At 35.3% G+C, this 21,811-nt stretch overlaps 1 protein-coding gene across 9 annotated transcripts in view; it reads left to right on the top strand.

Moving 5' to 3' along the window:
* LOC113503473 (endophilin-A) overlaps positions 1 to 21,811 on the top strand; it is a 44,330-nt gene that overhangs the window by 14,151 nt on the left and 8,368 nt on the right. For 5 of the 9 annotated variants that reach the window (XM_026885471.1, XM_026885463.1, XM_026885469.1 and 2 more), the window contains exons 2-7: positions 12,919 to 12,998; positions 20,157 to 20,225; positions 20,448 to 20,664; positions 20,752 to 20,760; positions 21,355 to 21,488; positions 21,631 to 21,697. In XM_026885471.1, coding sequence (XP_026741272.1) covers positions 12,954 to 12,998; positions 20,157 to 20,225; positions 20,448 to 20,664; positions 20,752 to 20,760; positions 21,355 to 21,488; positions 21,631 to 21,697 — 541 coding nt within the window. In that variant the 5' untranslated portion in view covers positions 12,919 to 12,953. Of the gene's footprint in view, positions 1 to 4,249; positions 4,522 to 12,918; positions 12,999 to 20,156; positions 20,226 to 20,447; positions 20,665 to 20,751; positions 20,761 to 21,354; positions 21,489 to 21,630; positions 21,698 to 21,811 lie in introns of those variants that run through there. The other 4 variants (XM_026885465.1, XM_026885470.1, XM_026885467.1 and 1 more) reach the window with 2 other exon arrangements.

The following is a 21,811-nucleotide window of genomic DNA, read 5'->3' as shown; positions in this document are numbered from 1 at the left end:
CTACCACTATGAACATAATGGTATCCGTGGAAAGCATCTAAGCCGTATAATAGACAGTGGAAAGGTTCTTACCTTTGCCGTTACCTCCAAACACAATACCCTGCGAGCGTAGCGATTACAGAATTATTAACATAAAAGGGAGGTTTCCTTTAAACAAGTACAATCCTCCACAACATAAAGAACAGCTGTTCTTGTTATGCCTAGATCGAAATCCGTAGGCGAAACTTTTTTAATAGCATTTTCTTTATAACGACACTGTTAGATAGAATATATAATATGCAGGAAGGCGTTTTGAATGAAGGAAGTTTTAGACGGAAAAGAAAATTGATTTAAAAGTCACGAGCGCGATACTAATTTAGAAAATAGTACACACTTATAATTTTAAAGCAAGCTATTAAAAGATTTTTCATCATCCAAACAGCAATCCTCCACATTATGTGGGCGTCTACTTTTAAACGTTATAATACTTATCAAGCATGTTATCTATTTTTATTCCGGACCCGCTTGACGTGTATTCAAAGTAATTCAAACTATTATGCTGTGTGTAAGTACTTGTGATACGAAGTAGTCTTCGAGGCGTGGGTTATAAATAGCTATAAATGGCCCCAAGGTGCAGTTTGTTAAACTACTCTATGAGATCCAACGTCGTGCCATTTATTGGCCTCTTACTATTTACACATACGAGTTAATAGCATTTTGAACCAGTGTTTGGAATAAAGTATTATAAAATAGCAAATAATGGTCTTATTCTACAAGACATTCTTGTAACAGAGAAATTATTTTCTTGTACATAAATTACGTCGTTTCGCACCGGTTGTAAAAGTTTATTTAAGTAAATTTCTTATTACGTTCCAGGGTCTTACTTTATATTTGTATATTTTACTTAACCCGTAACAGAAAAAGTATATAAATTGTATGTAGATTATAACTCATACGAGTACTTACGTAACTCCAGAAAACGCGTGCCAAAAAAATATTATGAACCATGTAATAACAGGATTTACGAAACCAACGAAAAAACGGTCGAGCGAGCGCCCCACCTATTATTTTATCAATTTTTACACCAGCGGAGAGTAAAAAACAACAATTTAATGTTCGAAAATAGTGTCCAATATCGCAGGTGTGTTTTATATAGTATGTGATATCGACATAGTGCAACGTTCGAGCAGTGTCTATTAGATTAGCGCCCCGACGGGCTAGGCTCATCCTTGTATTAACAAACCCTATAACACAGTTAGTCCCTACTACTACGCTCGACCGCAAATATGTTGTGGAAATACTTGGACATTTGAGAGACATTGAGTTTTTATCTTGAAGCAATATAGTTGACAATCGCAAGTCTGGTTTGAAGTGATGAGGGTTGACCGTACTGAACTTTATATTTGACTATTATTCTGGAGTAGACGCTTTTGTTGTCTCTCTAGATTTGGTTATTTTCTATTTTGATTTAAACTTGATTCTCTTTGAGATTCGTTACGGAAATTGCACTACTCCGAAAAGCTAAACCAGTAACCAAAATCCAGTTACAGATCGTTTGTGATCAGCATCGTTAGCACTACGTTCTACTACGTCAGCATAAAGATTTTAAACTTTTTGAGTTATGTGTTTGAAACCGAAGAATTTTATCGAACGATTTCTGTCGCATTTCGTCAATCAAGTTTAGTTCCAACTCCCGCCATTGCTTGATGTGGCGTTAATATGGAGTTTAAGAGTACTAGCTCGTTTACAATTCGTTTTTAAAGAATTTGTTATCCGCAAAAGCTTTATCTGAGTCTGGGTGCCCTTGTGCTTGAACTTGAATTTTTGGGAAACCCTCTGCGACGCATGAATCAAATTCTTATTAGAGTCATTTAAAATCCTTATTTATAACGTATTTATTCGAAACTTGACCGTCTTTTATGTTTATACGTCTCGCATAGCGCTAGAATATTATCATGATAAGTAACCATTTCCAGAACGAAGCGCTGTAAAACAATGTGAACACATACATAAAACTACTCGCGTGTTCTGTGTACCTAAGTAAGCTCATGGGTTGAACAAATATATATTCTTGTTTCTACGGTTAAACGGAGTAAGTAATTCGAGTAATCATGTAAAAAATAGAGTACTCCACACTTATATTATTGACTTTGTACAAGGTCCTTAGAGAAAATAAGTTGTAAAGTAAATAGTAAATAATCATGCCTATATGTTACCATTTTAATAATTTCGAAGCTTATGTCTAAAGCTACATATCGCACGCTCAGGAAGATTACCTGCTTTTACCTGTAGGATTACCACACACCTTGTCTTCATCTTTATAAATTGATATGAATACTAAAACATTTTACCCTTCCCAGAAAAGACGCACTTTTGTATTATACACCTTTTTTCGAATAACCGGCGAATATTGGTTTTGTGAATCAATTTAACTTACCAGCCAGTAACGCATGGACCCCTGAATTTTATATTATAAATAAAACATTCGTCTACACTTAATGCCTTTGACGACGTAGGGGTTTTTGCTGAGCTACGAAGTCAAAAGGATTATGTTTCTCAAGCCAAATCTCTGTGACGTTGATAAATTACGTATCGATATTTTTAGAGTCAGTTAGTCGTACAGTTGTACAAGCCATCAGTACCTAGTCTTCTACAACATCAGCGTAGACTTTTTCAAATCTATTTGATAGCGATGTGGGAAGCAGTCTGGCCCCAATACATTGAGATGAGTCTTACATGGAACGACTGTCTAATTGTCTTTTAAAACTAATTTACTGTGTACCAAATATTAGGCATAGGCCAAACATACTCTAATGAAAATAGTTACCAGAATTGAGGACCTAATGCTTGTTTAAAACGACATAGTTATTCCAGGCTGAAGTTGCGGCTGAAAGGTCTTTCCGAGATTTAGCCCTCGGCATGTTAATAGTCAACCATGCAGCAGCCACATGCAAATATAGGTATCTTTATCATTATAATCAGCAGTTCTTTTTGTGAATTGCATTAGTACCCGGTCTAACCATCCTGCGATTCAATCTATAGGAGTGGTAATCAAATGAGTGTATTTAGTGGACGTTCCTGATGCAGTTCTCTGCGTCCAGTGGACAAAGTTTCGAACACAATTAAAACCAAGTGCGGTTAGGGTTGCGTCACCTCTCCGCATTACGGAACAAAGCACGTAATGAACGCGTATTTCAGTTTCGACGTAACAAAGACAGCTGAATCACTTCCTTAATTCGAAACACGTATTATATTTGAACGCCGAAATCCCTGTAGGGAAAGGTCATGTCTTCTTGATTTTTGCGATGATATAAATATTTATTTTGCATGGAGACAGTTAACCATGAAGAAAGATTGAATATAGGCAGATATGGTAATGAGTATTAATAATTTAATACCTCGATATACGAAGGAAAAGTTCCTGGAAATGATTCTCTAATTTGCCTTTTGTTCTTCAACACCAAAAGCCTCTTTTTAAGTTTTACAGAATTCCCAACGACACATTATTATTATTCCTGGAATAGTTTACGCGCTAAGAATCGTTTATCTTGGCCTTTATCCTAGTTCTTTGTATCGATTTCTGGCATTAATATTACACTAGCATACTGGACTCCACGTTACTTGTAACATTGAATCACTAGTGTGGACTCTACTACTTCGACATAAAGACGATGTAATTATAAAACGTTTCATTTATTTTCGATTGTACAAGGTTATGACTTTGAAATATTACATTCGCTATATATAAATTGACTGGCAATTGTGTCGTAATTTTGTATGATCCAATCATGACAATTGTTGCCGAGCACTGAAGAATTGTGTGACAAGGACGTTAAGACGAGAAGAGTATAACAATGTAGATGTAATTATTGCTCCTTTGTTTTTGTTCACTACAATGATTAACTTAATGACGTTGAATCTTCATGTTTTTGTCTTGTTCTTTTGTTTTTGCGTGACGCTAATAATAGCTTAGCGTAGTATAGGTATGTCGACTGAAATTCTCACATTACACGGAGCAATACCCGCCCGACTTTCACAACCCTCTGGGAAACAAAGTTGTTATTTTTGTCTTTATTATATTTGTCTGGTAGATATTTTTAGTTCATTTTTGTATCAACGGGATTCTTACTGCTATAAACCATCAATATTAGAATGATAACTTAAAACAATATTTCTAAATTATATTTTTTTTTATATTCATTCTTGCGAGTTCATTTGATCACTTTATTAGGACAGTTATCATCGGGACTCGAGATGTCGATACATTAAGGTTACGACTTTAAATCGAATATTCTCAAATCGTTTCGAAATTGTTTGGAAGCGGATTGATATTGGGTTTACATGTGAGGGGCGAGGCTGCGCGCGCACCTCTACGTTCTGTAGCGCTACGAGCGCCTCAGTCGCGTCTGAGCTACGTGAACTATCGACTGCTACGCCGTAGTCCTACGACAACAAACTGTCAGTATATTCATATACCGTCAGAGTGAATCAGTGACGTGATCTCATTGGAGTCGTGGGAATTTATTGAGAAGGAGGTCCAAGGTAATGTATTAGAAAGAGTTACTTTAGCTTTTTGTTGTGATTCCTGCGTTATTGATGTCGTAATATCAAGCCAAACCGCATTCTCTTTTACCGATGGAAAGTTACGAAATGAATGCGCTAATATAGAATGGAGCAGATTAAGAGAAACCAATATTATACCGTTATATGGTTTCTAGAATGCGTTCTATGAATTTGAATCAGAATAGATTGTACAATTTAGCAGTTTCTATTAATATAAAGTATTTCTACATTGAAATTACACCAATGATGCGCTACAGCAAGTAGGAAAATCTTTTGTTATACATTTATTGAAGAGATTTTATTTAATCGATCGAATATTGAATTAGTTTCCTTACATTAAAATGATGTTTTGGTATACCTCGTGAATATTTATATATTTGGTGGTGCCAAAGTTATTAGTGTAAAATGTTTGTTAACATCGATGTAGGTCCAGTTGACAGCTAATCAAGAGCACAATGGAGCTTGGTAAGGAACATCATCCTGTACCGACTAAATAATATACAAATTCTCTTTGTTCAGCGTAATCAATTTCGGCTGCCTGCATACGATCACAAAGGAACTGTTTTATTTATAAACTATATTGTGTAACAGGTTTTAACCAATTTCACGGAACGTCAATTTATTTGTGAGCTTCAAAAACGTTTATGTAATATTCAGTAGAATTTTTCATTGGATCTATTTCATCAGCACGAGTATTTTCGGTAAACAGTTTTAAATTAGTTTTTCATGTAAATATATGTGTATTTTGCATCTTTGTGATGCAGCTGAAAGCTTACATAACCGCAAAACTCAATATTAAAGTCTCTGAGCATAACTGTAGTATTATATTGCTTCACTGGGTTCCAATTAGCCCGACTTTGCTACCTGCAAACTGGTGGGTTGGAGCCTGCGTGGGTGTTTGGCGCATCTCAAGAAATATCGCTTTCAGCAACTGCTTTGATAGTTTTAAAGATCATTATTTCTGGAAGAAATCGATTTAAAACAAACTATTTTAAATCAATTTCAGCTTTTCGAATTTATGCCGTTAAAATTTCGATACTTTTGCAAAAATTGCTATCACGAGTAGACTCGATTTTACTCGATCCTAAAGTCTAGAATACTCGCTTTTCCGTAATTAGAGTTGCCTTTTTTCATTTACTTTCTGATCAGACAGTAAAAAAGATATAAAAGTGTAACGTCACTTATAATCCCAATCTCACGTTCCTCGTAAAAGTCAGATGAGAATGAGTTAGTGATATTAGTTGGCAGACAAATCGTTTCGTGTTCTTACTGAAGATTTAAACTATCTTCAGACGGGGGTTTTGGTTAATAGAGGTATTTATGTTGGTTCATTCACTATGATTCATCAATGATGATTTTATATTGAACGTTCAAGTGTAGTAGTTAATCTACTCGAAGGTCGATTTGAGAGTGATTACGTATGTATTTAAAAACAGAGTTTAATAATGTAAGTATTTATTGTGTAACAATTGATACGATTAATCATGAATGCTTTCGCAAAGGTTTACCTCAAATATTTTTCGACTTCGTATAGCGTAAATTATTAAACGGCTAACTCGTGTTCGGTCTTTTGGGATTAAAACTTAATATTGTATGACCGGGTTTTCTATACAAGACTTACTTCTTTTTCTGTAAGCAATCTTTTAGTTTACAAAGATTTTCAAGTTTTTATAAGCAAAATCAACAAGTAGAATAACGTTCCAATTTTTTTTTTTTGTCAAATTTGCGTTGAATGAATCCAGCTTTACCCATTTGACTACATGTTACGTAAAGTTCCGACTGCCGAAAATAATGTTCAACGTCTGACGAAATAATATCTGTTCAGTAATTACGGATATCGGTTTCCATAAAATCGTGTCAACATTGTTTATACAGCATCAGAAGCAGCCATGATTTTATATTCCCGGTACTGGAACAGTGAAATATATTGCCTCACTGGATATTACTATAACTGTCAATAGCTTTAAGATGTTGTATTCATGCGCCACGTTCCAATAAAATATATTTATAGATTTTTGCCGATTGTTATCGAGATACTCTTTCTTCGTCCCACACAAAGATGTCACATGTGTTCACAATAAATGTCGAAACATTCTCTCATTACTCCCACAACAAAAAAACAAAGGATAAATTAAATTAATACTCCTAAAAGACGGATTACAAAAGCCTTATTAAAAGTAATAAACACAGAAATAAAAACGGGTTTAAACAGCTTTGCTTTTATGAAGAAAAATATACCCTTTAAAGGATTCATTTATTAAGCGCCTCCTCTTTTTCACCCCTGCCGTCAAACAAGTCGTTTCTGCCAATCTCCTGGTTTATATCCCTCAGCCACGTCTTACGTCATTCGCAGAAAAAGCTTAAGTGGTATTCTTAGCCGCAAACGACACACATAGCACTTGATTTCGCAGGAATTGGCGTGGATATAGGGGCTTCCTATCTATTTTGTTGGTGTACTTTATAACGCAAGCAGGCTTCCCATTGGCACTCCGACCCTCCACATTACATGCTCCTATAAAATGTTAGCAGAAAGGATTGCGAAGTATTGTTATAAGTTTTCTATTATAGCGTGAAACTTATATTGGAATAGGTACTATTGTGTGTGCACGCTTCGCGGACATATTGCCGTCATATGAAGTTCTAATACTTGAACATTATGCAATCGCTCAAAGAGCCTTTCTAAATATATGTTTTCCCCCGTATTTATTCTACGGATTGTTTCTTGTATGAGGGGTGTTTTCACCTCGTAGGAACTTATAGGTACTCGTAAGATCTTACAGACCAGTAAAATAAAGTTATTTTGTATTATATTAATATAAACTGCAGGAATAGCATAAATGTTTTATTACTAAAATATGTTAATACGAAATGATAGCTGACATTTAAATCTCGTCATAATCCCGGATTTATTGTTAATTCCGTATGATTTTAGCAACGCAACTCCGTTGAAATTCCACAATTTCCATCATTGTTCTAGTCCCAAAATAGCTTCCGCCTCGCTATAAATGCCAACGCGCCAACCTGTGCTGATGTACTAGTGTTTAATGAAACCGAACGCGTCACAATGGGCAGATGGTATCAACTGTAACAAAAACCGCTCGCCCTAAATTACATTTGTTTCGTGTTCACACATCACGCTCCGCCCTGAATTTTCACCTTTTATATTCAAAAAAAATCCTCTCATACAAAATTAAACCGTGCTAATTTACATATTGCTGGATCTTCATTTATCTCCGACGTACAGAGACTAATATGACCTTCATACTAAGCTTTGCGAGATTAATGGCTATTCAAAGATAATTTTGAATAGCAAAGCTATTAATCTCAGCCTAGTCATCAACGTACGAAGATAGCACGTATGTAGTAATCAATGGAACTAATGAATCCGATTTGATATTATCTTTGATGTTCTATGAGTGGTTAGTGGAGCGAGATGTCCATTTGTGTGAAGCCGTAGCAATGCGCTCGTAGATAATTGCCAATTTACTGAATATGAAGCGTACTTATACTATATCGACTTGTGATTGTTCCACTGCTCAGCAATGGCTTCTTCTCATTTTGGGAAGTAACGAGCATTTAAGACGCTGGCTGGTTGGTTATTTAGTCAGGTTTGATATTCCTTCACAGATCAATAACGAAAGCACTTAGAAGTAACATCCCCAAGCGTTCATTAAACTTTTAAGTCCTCATCTATCTCAAATAAAGTAAAAGAAAGTATATTATTTACTTAACGTCCATAACTATCCTTATACACGACGAAATTTATTAATATTTAAATCACTTCATTGAGTGTTCTATAAGCAGATGTTCACTCATTCGTGGTCACGACTCGCGCCCGTATGCTTGACTTCTCTGAAGCACTCGTAATGTCGACCCAAATGGAATATTCCAATTAGCACCTTCATAATTATAATTTGGAATTGCTTTAATGGGGTCGAATGCATTACTCGCATTTCACAGTCATTCATGAGATTGCTGTTACACTAAAGCTTGATCAAGATAATTACGGAATAACAGGAGCTTTAAATATGACGTAAGAAGTAGGTTCAGATAAGCAGGTGTCGCTGTCGGTTGTGTACTTAAGAAAAATGTGAGTGACGCAATTTGACTTCAGAAAGGGACTTGGAAGCCCTCCGGATAATGAAAACTGATGTTAGCCCGGCCTCCTTTACGCAGCTTTAAGCCCACTCTTTCAACAATATGAAATTGATAAGAATAAATGTCACACTTTTTTCGATATTTTTTTATTCTAAACACCGGAAAAGAATACGAGCTCTCAGTTCAGTTTAGTGATTTTTGCTATCTTACATTTAATAATCTTTAGTCGCTTATAAGACGGAAAATCATCGAAAAGTTCCGCCATCTATTAATAATACAAACAGAAAGATGATAATAATATTTTTTAATCATTTAAAATTAGCCTAACGTAATGATATCCATATAAATGAGTCTCGAAAATAATTGTTACGTATAATCACAATGAAAAATTAATTAAATTACTTTCAGACCCAAAGGTCGCATAAAATTATGAGGACTCGTTCCCAAGCATGCAAATTTTAATATCGCCATAATGAGTGACTGGAGAGGCTCCCACGTATCGCGTACATCACATTATTATCACTTCTCTATACACATGTGACACTGTAGTTATGTAACAACTACCTATCTATCATAGAAGGGATGATATTGTCAATAGGGTACATCTTTAGTATTGACTTTGTTGACCCAGGATCCGAGATTTCGAAATATATATCATCTCGATACTTAGTTGTCACAAAAATGAAATGCTTGTAAAAGTAGTATTTATTTGTGATGGATTAATAATATTAAAAGCATATAGGAGACATAGTACATGGTACTCTGTTGTTATAATAACTTTAGACTGCGCAAATTCATAATTATTTATCCGTCTACGGTTTGCACACGCTCGTCTCTAGGGAACAACTATTCTCGAACTCAAACGGAGTTAATTACGATAAGGATACATAGTTATGAATTCGTCTCACGAAAGTAATTAACGGAATATTCTGGTAACTATTCAGCTTGTTCTAGTTATTAATTTTTCGTAGACTCAGTCCTTTTTTATTACTTATCAGTGTAGCCGTTTTCTTTGCGGTTTCGAGCGGCTACCTTAAAGTAGCCTAATGAACATCTCAGTATAATCAAGTAATCAACACCTTATTGCAGTCCAGATTATTTCTAAAGTGAAACAAATAAAGATACACAAAGGTTTTTATTAAATGACTTCAAATAAGGAGAATATCTTCAATTTCACTGCTCCTCATATACTTCTACTGGTTCGTCCGATTTTCGTGATTTCTTTTGTATTGACTGATGCATGTCTTTGAAAAAAGTGTACTTTTTTAATTACCTACCTCGAATAATGCGTGTTTCGTTTCTCGTGTCACTACGAGAGAACGACCCGTTCGATTTTTCATATGTTTATGTGTAATCAATAATTGAAATGCTCCTCGCGCAAAGTCTACGTAATAACGCAATGATGTATTCGTAACCTTCACCCACACATCCACACTGCAGATAGAGATCCCTGCATCGAACTTTGTATGTGAATCGAAATGGATTGCACGAGTAGTCGGCTACTTCAAAGTTAGAGCGCTTGTTATCTGTTATAACTGTACGCTGCTGACACAGTCGCTATTGTACGTAACTATGTAATACTTTGTTGGAAGCATTGACAATGATTTATATTATCTTCGGCTTATGAAATGGCGATTGTATAAAAAAAAAAGCTATAGAAGCACGGCACACTTAAACTTACATATGACATGTAAGTTTAAGTGTGCCGTGATTTAAATTCTTGTGAGTTTTTGTTTCCATTGAAAGCAAGGGCACTGCGGAGCCTTTTAAATTGATTAATTCTAGATAAGTAGTTCGAAAATGTCATTCCTATAAACTACGCCTAGAAACTTGTAATAATTTGTAGGCAGATTATGGGAACTGCAGCATCGGGAACGGCAGCTTGGCAACGGATGGCACCACATATTTTGTAGTCAAAATCTTATAATGTTGGTGTTGACATAATGAGCTTAATATTTCAATTACGTTAATGTGTAGCGCTACGGCGTAGATCCCTTCTCTTGTACAAAGCGCTACGCTGCGCTACGAGAACATAAAGCTCGGCAAACATTGTAAACGTTCCTTTACAATCCATTGTTATCTTCTGTGAACATTTTGCGACTACAAATAAACTTTTTTGGGGCTATTTTTAATTCTGCCCGCGTAAATATTATTTTTGTTTCGTGAATTAATGACCATTATCGTGAAATACGAAACTTTACATGACTTGAATTTCAAATTTTATAATAATAATTATTACTACAACGTTAACATAATGCGTAGTAAATAATTTGCTGTATTTATAGCCAGCGCGTTTAATTCGAAGTGTTGATATTAGCAAGGGTGGCAGCAATCACTGTCACTTGTACGTGAACAGCCACGGCGATAGCTTTAACATGTAATATCACGGCCTGTTATTTATGTAAAATGTCTACTAAATAGCTGCGCGATCGATTTTAGCTGAACATCTAGGTAAAGTTTATTTAATAGAATTTCGTGTTACTAACGTACACAGTAAAGAGTTTATGGTCTATACCTGGCAACACTATTGTATCTGAAAAGTAATTATGATTAGGTATTTTGTGTTGTCGTAAATAACAGTATAACGCTCTAGTCAACAAATTCAATAGATTCACAGCCTATAAATACGAAACTTCTAATCTGTAATTAAATCCAGCTTAAACGCATTAAGTTTCAAAAATAAACGGTGTAAGATAAAGCCGGAAAGATTCCTCCCGCTAAGTCGACAGAGAACAAGGCTGAACGTTAATAGATTATCAAGTATCCATTAATAGGGTGAGAGGGGCATTCGCCGGACACCGCCGCCACCGGTCATAGTGCACATTAAGCTGTACCACCGTAATAGGGTTATTGTTGAACAAGCCAGCCATTACATAATGTTACTTACGGTTCCCGCGACCGTATCGATCCGTTAATGTGGCACCGTGCCAGTAACAAACGCGGCTACCCTACTCTCGGCTGTTCTAGAAGACCGACTTGCGCCCGATGATAAAAGTTTCCGTGTTAAAACTGTTTTATAACTGTAAGCGCCTTTTTACTGCCCCGTGTCTGCTACACGTACGGAATAATTATTTTGTAACGAGCCGTCTGCTCTCAACTTTTCAAAGTTTAAACTTCAATTTATTCACTAACAAGCACCTAACGTTACTGTGTTGGGCTGTATACTGCTCTACCTAGTAAATTGTTTTAACATTGTATGTTTCACTCAAAAATGTTTATGGACACCTCGTTACCCAACTTAAAGCACGGAGGTTTTCAATTTACAGGAACCTCTTTGTATGTATTTTATGATTAACAAAGTCGCCTTGACTGTTTGTTTGGAAGGATTAACTTCGAATGTCGTGGTCAACGCTATGAGCTGATGATCAGATAATAAAGAAAATTCTACAAATAATTATTAATACATGAGAATTAGTAAATCCTTTATTCATATGTCATGCATTAAGCTCATACGATGAATAATTTATGCTGCTTTGATTGAACACAAGATCAATGTTTGAGAGAATGATTTAATATTTATTATTCAACATAGATTTTAGATTAACCATAGCCGATCAAGTATTTTGTAAATCGTCGTACTACACTTAACTTTACAGTAAAATATAAACAGTAATAAGTAACAAATTAAATATGCACAGAGGCAAGCTTAACTTAAATCTTCATATTTCCAGAAATGATTATGCTGTATATATTTTTAATGAAGCATTTCCGTTTTCTTTTTCGCCAAGGGATCAGACACAAATGAAAAAAAAATATTTTCTTTTAACTATAATTTAATTTTGGAGATTTAAACTAGCTTTTTGAACGTTTCCTAATATAAGCTAAATAGATTTAAAAGAAAATGTTTTCTCTTTTTGGCTTAATTTTTATTTGATAATTTCCTTTACGAAATAGACCTTTACTTGTGAATAGCGATAGACCTTTCAAAATTGATATTATTACTGTTATATTTATACTCGGACATTGACCTTTATAGGTTATTTTATTTTGGTACATCTGTACACCCGCCTCTTTAATATCGATACAGATATACTAAACGTCCGGAGACCTCACAAATAGTATACAGGTCATATTACTCCGAACAACATAAATATTGGGAGATAATGATTAATATTATTATCATCCTATTGCCATCTATTTCTGAACTTCTCCAAAGATCATCAACCATCCCGATATTTCTCGAATTCAAGGAGATCATCTTAACTAAAGAAATAATTTATTAGAGTCCATCCACTCCATAAACAGTACAAAATGACTAATTACCTTTTTACTTTCCAGATAAATAACGCGGGGATAGAAGCGACGTCACCACCATGGCATTCGCGGGGCTCAAGAAACAAATCAACAAAGCTAATCAGGTGAGAGAGTTTATTATTAAAACTTCTTTAAAGAGCTCGAGGTATAACGGGGCGAGATTAAAAACTTTTTTATAAAAGTTTCCTTGCTTATGCCGTCGTAGAGCGGATATCAGACAACTTTGACTTGGATTACCTACAGCATATAATCTTAAGTCAATACTTTTCTGTGTTGATATTTTTACGTTGTATATTAAACAGATATTTTTTGATAAGTTAGCAGTAGTTTGTCTTTCGGTAAAAAGTGTGGTAGCATTTTACTCTTTAAGCCTTTAAGATTATGGTAGAGTTCTATAAAATCAAGAACGTAGTTATTGTAGTGCGTTGCATACGTTGCGTACGTGGGATGATTATCGATCTAATAATAACTAATATTTTACGTAACTTTTTGTCTACGTCATCATTTATCTGTTATCGCTAGAAATGTAGAGAAATTTGTTCAAAATTAGTTTAATAATAGTCTGATGATGATGGAAATGTATTCCTATTTTCCAGCCACCATTTTATTCAATATACTGAATATTATGTACTTATTACGTAACTTTTCATATATTTTTTCGCTTCAACTTATATACGCAAACTTTGTTTCATAACTCATTAGTATTCGCTACATACAGGAATATCATGCTATAAAAATATATTTCCAACATCGAAACCAATATTTGTAAAACATTTCTATTAAAAAAAGAATAATAACCTTGGGCTTGAACGGGAATTTTCTGCTATAGGGTTTTCTTCTGTGACATTAAAAAATTGTCATAAATACATCTCAAAGGCAGTAAATAAAAGAAGAAAGTAGAAAAAGAAAGAAGATCATTAATTATAGTAATATTTAGCTGAATATGGGAGTAACAAAAAAAAAGATACAATGTTAGGTAGAACTGAATGAAAATATTATATACCACTGGTAATGGGCTGAGGAAACTTATATAGCCATGAGCAATCTTATTACCACAGTCGCTAAGGCTGAAAATTAACATGATAAACAGACGTAGGTTCTTTCTTAATATCATCCACACACAGTTTTACTCTTCATCAAAAGAAGATTATAAAACATCAGAGCATCGTTTAAGGAAAATGAGACGAATTATTTTTTGCTTGCGATCCGATAAATGCGACAGATAAGATAGGAATCTTGCCAAACTTGCAAATGAAGGATTACAGGGCAGACTTAGATTAGGGACTAATGTCGCGTAACTTACTAGAACGGTGCGGCGTTTGTGTTTAAATAGTCTTCAACATTAATTTCTCTAAACTTTAAAGCTCGTTGATTATAAGTAGCAAACACTTCACGTTTAATAGAGAGACTGGAAAATGCTAGTTCAAAAGAAAACGGTTAAGTGCGACTTGGACACGTGTTACTGTGGTTGCCGTACAAATAGGATACAAATAACCAATCGTATCTTAACCGATCGATTTTTATAGAAGATCTGTATTTATTTATACTGTCTAGGTATCTCGGTTATTACATACAGCCTGGTGACAGACGGACGGAGACGAACGCTCAACGGTACATAAGTAATACGGTTCTGTTTTTACCCTTCGGGTGCGGAACCTTAGAACACAATTCATATGTCAAAATTTATTCACTAAACCAATTCAACCTCGCGCGGTCCACTGGTTACACAACTTTCTGTTCAGCAACCGATTTTTGTATATTTCCTACGCAAGTAAAATATAACGTACTGATTTTCTTTTCGACTCGAACTTTAAATTCGCAATGTAGGTATGTACTGTCGTGTAATCAGACTTACGTACAGTCTCGACTTTCAAGCTTAAGTATGTCTTGTACAAATATATGTACATACCTTGAACAACCTACCTGTACCTAATTGTTGTTATTTACGCAAAGTGTGTTTAAACTTCCTAACCCTTCGCACGACTTAGCAATTAGTCATAATGCCGTGAAAGTAATTATCTGGGTACCTATTATATTACGAGTTTAATATTTTACTTTATACCTATATCCTAGTATTTCAACAGTACGGGAAAGCAAGTGGCGCGATCGCGTGTTTGTATTAAACAAGTTTTTCACTTTTGTTTACAACGACACGAAGTCAATACGCCAATGCAGAGAACATTTATCACGCGACCGAAGTTCGCACTTGACCGGACTTTATAAATTCAATTTGCGACAGTCGACATTTTACCTCGCGGCATGTTAAAGTATCGATTTGCCTGAAATATTTTTCAATTAACCGGCTCGATGCGCGAGGGGTTTATTAAAGTTAATAACCATACCTCTCGTGACACTGTTTCCACCGAGCCTACAATATTCAGACGATATAACAATCCGCCCGTTTAGTAGGCTTAGTTTCCTTTCGCCGACGTTTCCTGCTAATGAATGAGTTGTTTCACAGTTTTGTGAGTATTACTCTGTGAAAGCCCGGCTTTATTTATTCCATTGCTTTAACTCGATGAAAAATATAAAGCGGGAGTTGACCTCCAGGAATATCGTGACAGCACGGCACGTAGTTCGAAGTAATGAATTCATGAAAAAATTCACTTAGATGAAGTTTTATTAGATAAAACTGTACAATTTAAAAACTTTACATCTTTCAAGAATCTAAATTAAAATGAACTTTAAACTATTTTCGCTGTGAACAAAGTTCGAATTTGGTTAATTAAACTAGATGTAGAAAAAATGTTAAAAACATGAAAACGTGAATGTTTATTTAAGCTTCATAAATACGAGCGGTTCTACCCAGGAATTCATGTTTATTAGGGGTCAACACGCACCCAGCAATCTTTTTCGTATGTCGCACTTTCTGTTTTGACATGTTCAAATATATTCATGCTTTGGGCCTCGGGGCTCGGCTTGGGTTACAAGAAAGACTATACTCTGCTTAATGCAGGAAACCAAGCAAATTGGGTCGTGATTGATGGACCAACAGTTCCGGTAATGGCGAGTCTTTATATCCATCCACAAACCTCTTGTGAATTGTATTTAGACCAAAAAATTCCGTCATTCGCGTCCTTTTCTGTGAATAGCCTACCAAACTAGCCTACCAACAACTAATAAGACATTGACAAGTTTCAACTTCTAGTCAACGTTAGAATATTTTTGCCTTGCTAACATAACCTCGACGCGGAATATTTACCTCATAATTACACGACGATGGTACGGAGTACACCACAAATTCTCGTCATTTTAATTGACAGAATTTTCTTTAAGGAAATAAACGCTTTGTGTTCGTTTTCTTTGAAAATGCTTACGTCATACGTCTTGGCGTGTAAGCTCGGTTCCGCTTATCGTGCACTCTTGTTTGGTCATCGTCGTTTTAACTTTCCCTTATTTCGGTTATAACCTTTTTTAAATAAACTGTCTGTTGTTTCGTCGTTTATGTTTGTTTTACGACTGTTACCGGACCACAAAAAATTTCGTCGCTATAAATTGTCCGATCTGCTCACCGTGCAGGTTTTTTACTCGTAAAATAAAACATAAAAATAAAGCACTCAATCGCGGAAGGAAGTATTAAATATTGCTTTTTACAAGGCCACTTTTCAAGTTTGAGGTTATAATTAAAAGTTCTTTCATAAAACTTTGTTTAATTAGTAAAGGTATACCAATTTCGACTAATAATAAAGACAGTCTAAACTATTAACAAATCAATTTTCCAAACGGTAAAGTCCACAAATGGACATAAATCACTAACCCACATTCAATATCATCAAAGAAATTGTGCAACTATAGAAAGTTCTTTTCAAATGATGGTTCAAATAATGGCAGAATAAACGTTCGACCTCATTTTCCACAATTTGTAGGAAGTATAAGTGCTGGAGCGGCGATAAACGCAATTTACGCTAATCTCTGCCGTACATGTGCCGTGAATGACGCGATGACGTCACCTTAGCCAAAACCCCGACCACTTTACTTTTAATTCACTGTGACTTTAGTATGTGTGGTTGTAAACCTTTGATTTTTCACTTATGAAAATTGCCGTGAATTAAAAAGATTTCAAGTCTCTCTTTACCCTGAATAATTCGGTATAGAAGTTCAAATCTCACGATTAGACTATAGAAAAAGGCTATTAAAAATATCTTAAAGAATACTAACCTGAATAAACCAACGATCAATCAAAACAATATCATCTCTACATAGATAAAATAGAGCTGAAAATACAATGTTCCAGTTATAAATAAACCAGTTATTTTTAGACTAGGTCGATTCTTTTATCATGAAAATATGAAGCGTTTCATCTGTTGTGTGGTAGAAAATAAAATCATACTTGTTTGAGAGTAATAATATACTTCTATAAATAAATATTTTTCATTATTGTATGTTTGGTTCCTTTATACCATTTTTTTTGTAAAGTGCTTTTTATGTTCCATATAAAAAGTAACTAATAATAATAACGAGTACAATTGGTTATATACTTACGGTGAAAAAAGAAAACTTTCACTGTCAAGGTCAGGTACTAACATACATATGTACATACGTCTTTTCTTCTATGTACAGTTTTTCAGTTTTGGTTGTACATAAATTATTTATTAAAAATAACAATTCGAAGGAAGAATTCTCAATTTGGTCGTTAGGTTTTTTAAAGGTAGGAATGATCTTATCTGGCGTATCACTTATCAAAGTTCAAGTACTCTACATGAACACTAATCTGTTCTCTACCATATAAATGTTATCTAACTTATCAGAGTTCATCTACTACAGGAAAAATCTCTAAAACCTGTAACCTCACCTTGGGCCTTGGTCGTTAGAACGGCATTTGTGCGTACTTGCGTTGAAGGATTGGCCGTGACCTAGCCTGCCCTATATCGAAGAGTTGCCCCAATTATTGTGGCCTTCGCTGCTTCTCTCGAGTCCTGCGACATTGGAGCGAGATTTCTAACAATTTAATGGAGGTTAGGTTGCAGGTAGAGTATTGTTATATATTCGTTTAAATGATAATATTATGTGTACCCTTGTAGTACACATAATATGTTATGTGGTAGAACGGAATTTAGTTCTGATATGAATATTGACTATACCATAAATTGAAAGACTTCGGTATTTCAGATATTGATTTTGTTATAATTCAAAAATTGAGTTAACATCACCGGTTTTTAGACGTAAAAGCCTAAATACTTTCAGCGACTCAATATTATGCTCCAAAAATGTCCAAAGATTTAATAGGAAAAGTTATTTTTAGTATACGTTTGATATTGAAGATATTTGATCATCTATTATTAGCCGTGATATTTTCCTTATATGACTGTATAATACGTCATAGTTTAGTGGAAAGAGAAGATAGTAATGATATATAGGGAAAGGTCGCTCATTATGTATGCATGGAATCCTGCGTGAGAGGCGCTGATTGAGACATTCACTGCATAAATACTACGCTACACTTGTGTACTATGTTTATCACCATAACTAATCCAAAGGGGATTGGTAAGGAAACGCTATTAACATGATTATTTTGCAAAATAATGTACCTATCTATAATAATATGTATATAAGTGAAACTTCGAATAATAGAAAACAAAAAATGTGTAGTGAAAATGACAATGACGAGTCATTATTTTTATATTATAGGTATTTCGTTTCAACGTTCAACCCAATTTGTATTTAAACAGTTCGCTTGATCATTAGACAAATTACTGTTACGTAACAAAAGAAAATGAAGCTTCTGTATCTTCGAATCGTCTTTTTCCTGTCGTAAACTTGTACTGCGAAACCGCAAACTTAGTTTACGAGACTGACCCTGTTTTTACGACGACCACAACGCGAGTATCACGTTCCGTGGATAACAAGCTCTTTGTTGGATATTCCACGCAATTATTTATTATTCTCTTGAAAATTATTGCATTACAAATGTATAATTTTTCATTTTCATTTTCTTTATGAATAAAGGCTCCCGCGTATTCATCGGTTCGCTCGACTGGTGGTTGTCAGTTTATGTGTACCTCCGGTCTCCGGTTGTGACTGAAACTAGTCCGGCAATTCCGATAAATAAGCTTTAATTAACAAATAATGTTTAATAAATAATTGAGTGCTGAATTAAATCGTCAATACACAGCACTGTGTAGCGTTCTTATCAATTATTGTTATTTCGGTTATGAGTTGCAAGCTTTCGAAATGGTTAGGTTTCTTTGTAGGACACTGTGTTTAGACGGCCCGGCTGGTTTAAACGGACTGAATCATGTCGTTAATTCATATCAAAAATATTAGCAAAAGAAGATAAAATATTTTCATTTATAGCAATATAAATAAATATTAATCTAGTTACCTTGCGATACTCAATATCTAGTATACAGTGTCGTCCGAAAAGAATCCTTATAACTGAGAATTTTCTTATTTTAAAATACATTTCCATTGATACTCAGAATCATATTTACATAATTTATTAGATTATTATAAAAATACGAATGAACTACGAAATGGAAAAGCGGCTTTATTAAAAGGCAAAGCTTATTTTAATATATCCCTTGGGTATTGAAAGCCACTCTACAATGGTTTAAGCTTATTCCAGTATTATCCATTTTAGTTCAATACTTTTGCCATTTATATTTATAGGTCCAAAGTTATAGTGTTTTATTTATATTTGAAATTGTCGTATCAGACTAAGCAGCATTTCTTATATCATTTAAAAAATCTGTCATGAAACTAAAGCATACTAAAAGAAAACTAATTGCGTTCGTAATGCCTCATTTAAGCAGAAGCTCCCTATTATTACAATTTTGAATGCTTTAGTAGAAAGAGCACAATTCGGCCAAGGCTAGGCCTCGACCCGCGCCTTTGTTCGCAACCCTCCCGATACTTCGCGGTTTATCCTTTGTATAAACTTTGATAAACAGTAAAATGCAACACATTAACGCTTATCCACTTTTTATTGATTTCCTAACTTTATAACAATTTCACTGAATGTTTGGGATGGTGAACCGGATTACGATCTAAAAGTCCAACAAATGTTGCCTTGCTGAATACAATTATGTGAAAATTGCTATGAGAATGCTGAAGATAAATATGGTAAAAGCTCTACCGTTATTTCTCCATAAGTAGGATGCCACTCTCAACTCACTTAGTTACGGTAATGTCATGTGGTAACGGAAATAGCATTAAAACAGGCTACTAGTTGATTAACTTCGTAAGTATATAATGGAACTTCCATTTCACCGTACTTCACTTTACAACAACCATACAATAACCGTAATATTGTTTTGTTTCAGTATGTCACGGAAAAAATGGGAGGTGCCGAGGGCACAAAATTGGATTTGGACTTCGTGGAAATGGAAAGAGTAAGTAAAGCAACTGTTTCCTTTGATAGGAATACACAATACGCCACGGGCTATCCGGCTTTGAATGAAGTATGACTACAGATGTTACAATCGATTGTAATACGGTGTAAGAGTTTATGTTTTATCTTCGTTTTTCTGATGAAAATATTTATGTATCAATTATTGTAGCGATTAGGAATGGAAACTTGACCTTCTCGCTATACTTTTAATTTTTTTGTTCAGAAAACTGATGTCACTTGCGAGCTGGTAGAAGAATTACAAGCGAAGACAAAAGAGTTCCTGCAGCCGAACCCTACGGCACGAGCTAAGATGGCAGCTGTGAAAGGCATCAGCAAACTGAGCGGGCAGGCCAAGAGCAACACATACCCTCAGCCAGAGGGCGTGCTTGGAGACTGCATGCTGCTCTACGGCAAGAAGCTTGGAGAAGACACTGTCTTCTGTAAGTTCTATCCCAATGCAATGATTAAATTTCTTTTTCAGACGTGTTAGATGATTTTGAAACCCATTTTGTCGTTGAACACCACAGATGGACACGGTATGGCGGCAGGACACACTGGCGTTTGCCGGGCGTGCGCGTTTCTCGAACGCAGCGTGCACGCAGCGTGAGCGCCGCGTGCGCGTTGCGTGACGACGGAACGCTGCCTAGCACCGCGCAGGCGCCTATATTATTATTTTTTGTTTTCGTTAGCTTTCCGTTCCGTTCTATCGTTTCGCGGTCACGCGACGTGCCCGCGGCGCTCACGCAGAATGCGTGTTGCGATAACGCCGCGCGCTCGTTTAAAAGACGCGCATGCCCCGCGTACCCCGGACTGATTGTGGCTGAAAACCGAACAACACTATTTTAGTGTTAACAGATGTAATCGTTTAATCTCTAATTAAACAAGTATTACCTCGTATCAGCCATGATCACCCGGCGTATGTTGGAAGAGCCTAATAAAAGAAATGTAGTCACCTACTGTGAAACCATTGCTATGTTTCGTAACTCTGTCACATTGGTTTATGTGGCTTTGAATGATGCTAATTCCCGTAGCTAGAACCTTTTTGTTTGTATCAGAACCATATGAACGCAGTTCTGACTTAGCGAACGGTAGTTGATTAATTTATTAAATGTAGATTCTCACCTTCTTAGCGAATTGTCTTATCGAGATGGGCGAAGCTCTGAAGCAGATGGCTGATGTTAAATATTCTCTTGATGACAACATCAAGCAAAACTTCCTGGAACCTCTCCATCACTTGCAGACTAAAGATCTCAAGGAAGTCATGGTGAGTTTTGCGACTGGTGTAATCAAATATATAATAACTGCACATGTAAATAACAAATTGTACGTACTAAATTAGAGGTAGTTGGAATAACATGAAGATTATTGAAAAGCTGACTGCTGTAATTTTCGTTTGCTTTTTCTAGCATCACCGAAAGAAACTACAAGGCCGCCGGTTGGACTTCGACTGCAAACGGCGAAGACAAGCTAAAGGTGATTATCTTCCACAGCTCACATCAACTCTATTATTTCTTTGATTAGTTCGCCTCTATCTACTTTTATTTAAATTCTATTTTTCCATGTTTTAATTTTTCTTTTTTCTGAATG

This window comes from Trichoplusia ni, chromosome 19, assembly GCF_003590095.1.
Source record: "Trichoplusia ni isolate ovarian cell line Hi5 chromosome 19, tn1, whole genome shotgun sequence".
Taxonomy (NCBI): domain Eukaryota; kingdom Metazoa; phylum Arthropoda; class Insecta; order Lepidoptera; family Noctuidae; genus Trichoplusia; species Trichoplusia ni.
Note: the sequence above shows the minus strand (reverse complement) of the source record. Positions and strands in the feature narration are given on the sequence as shown.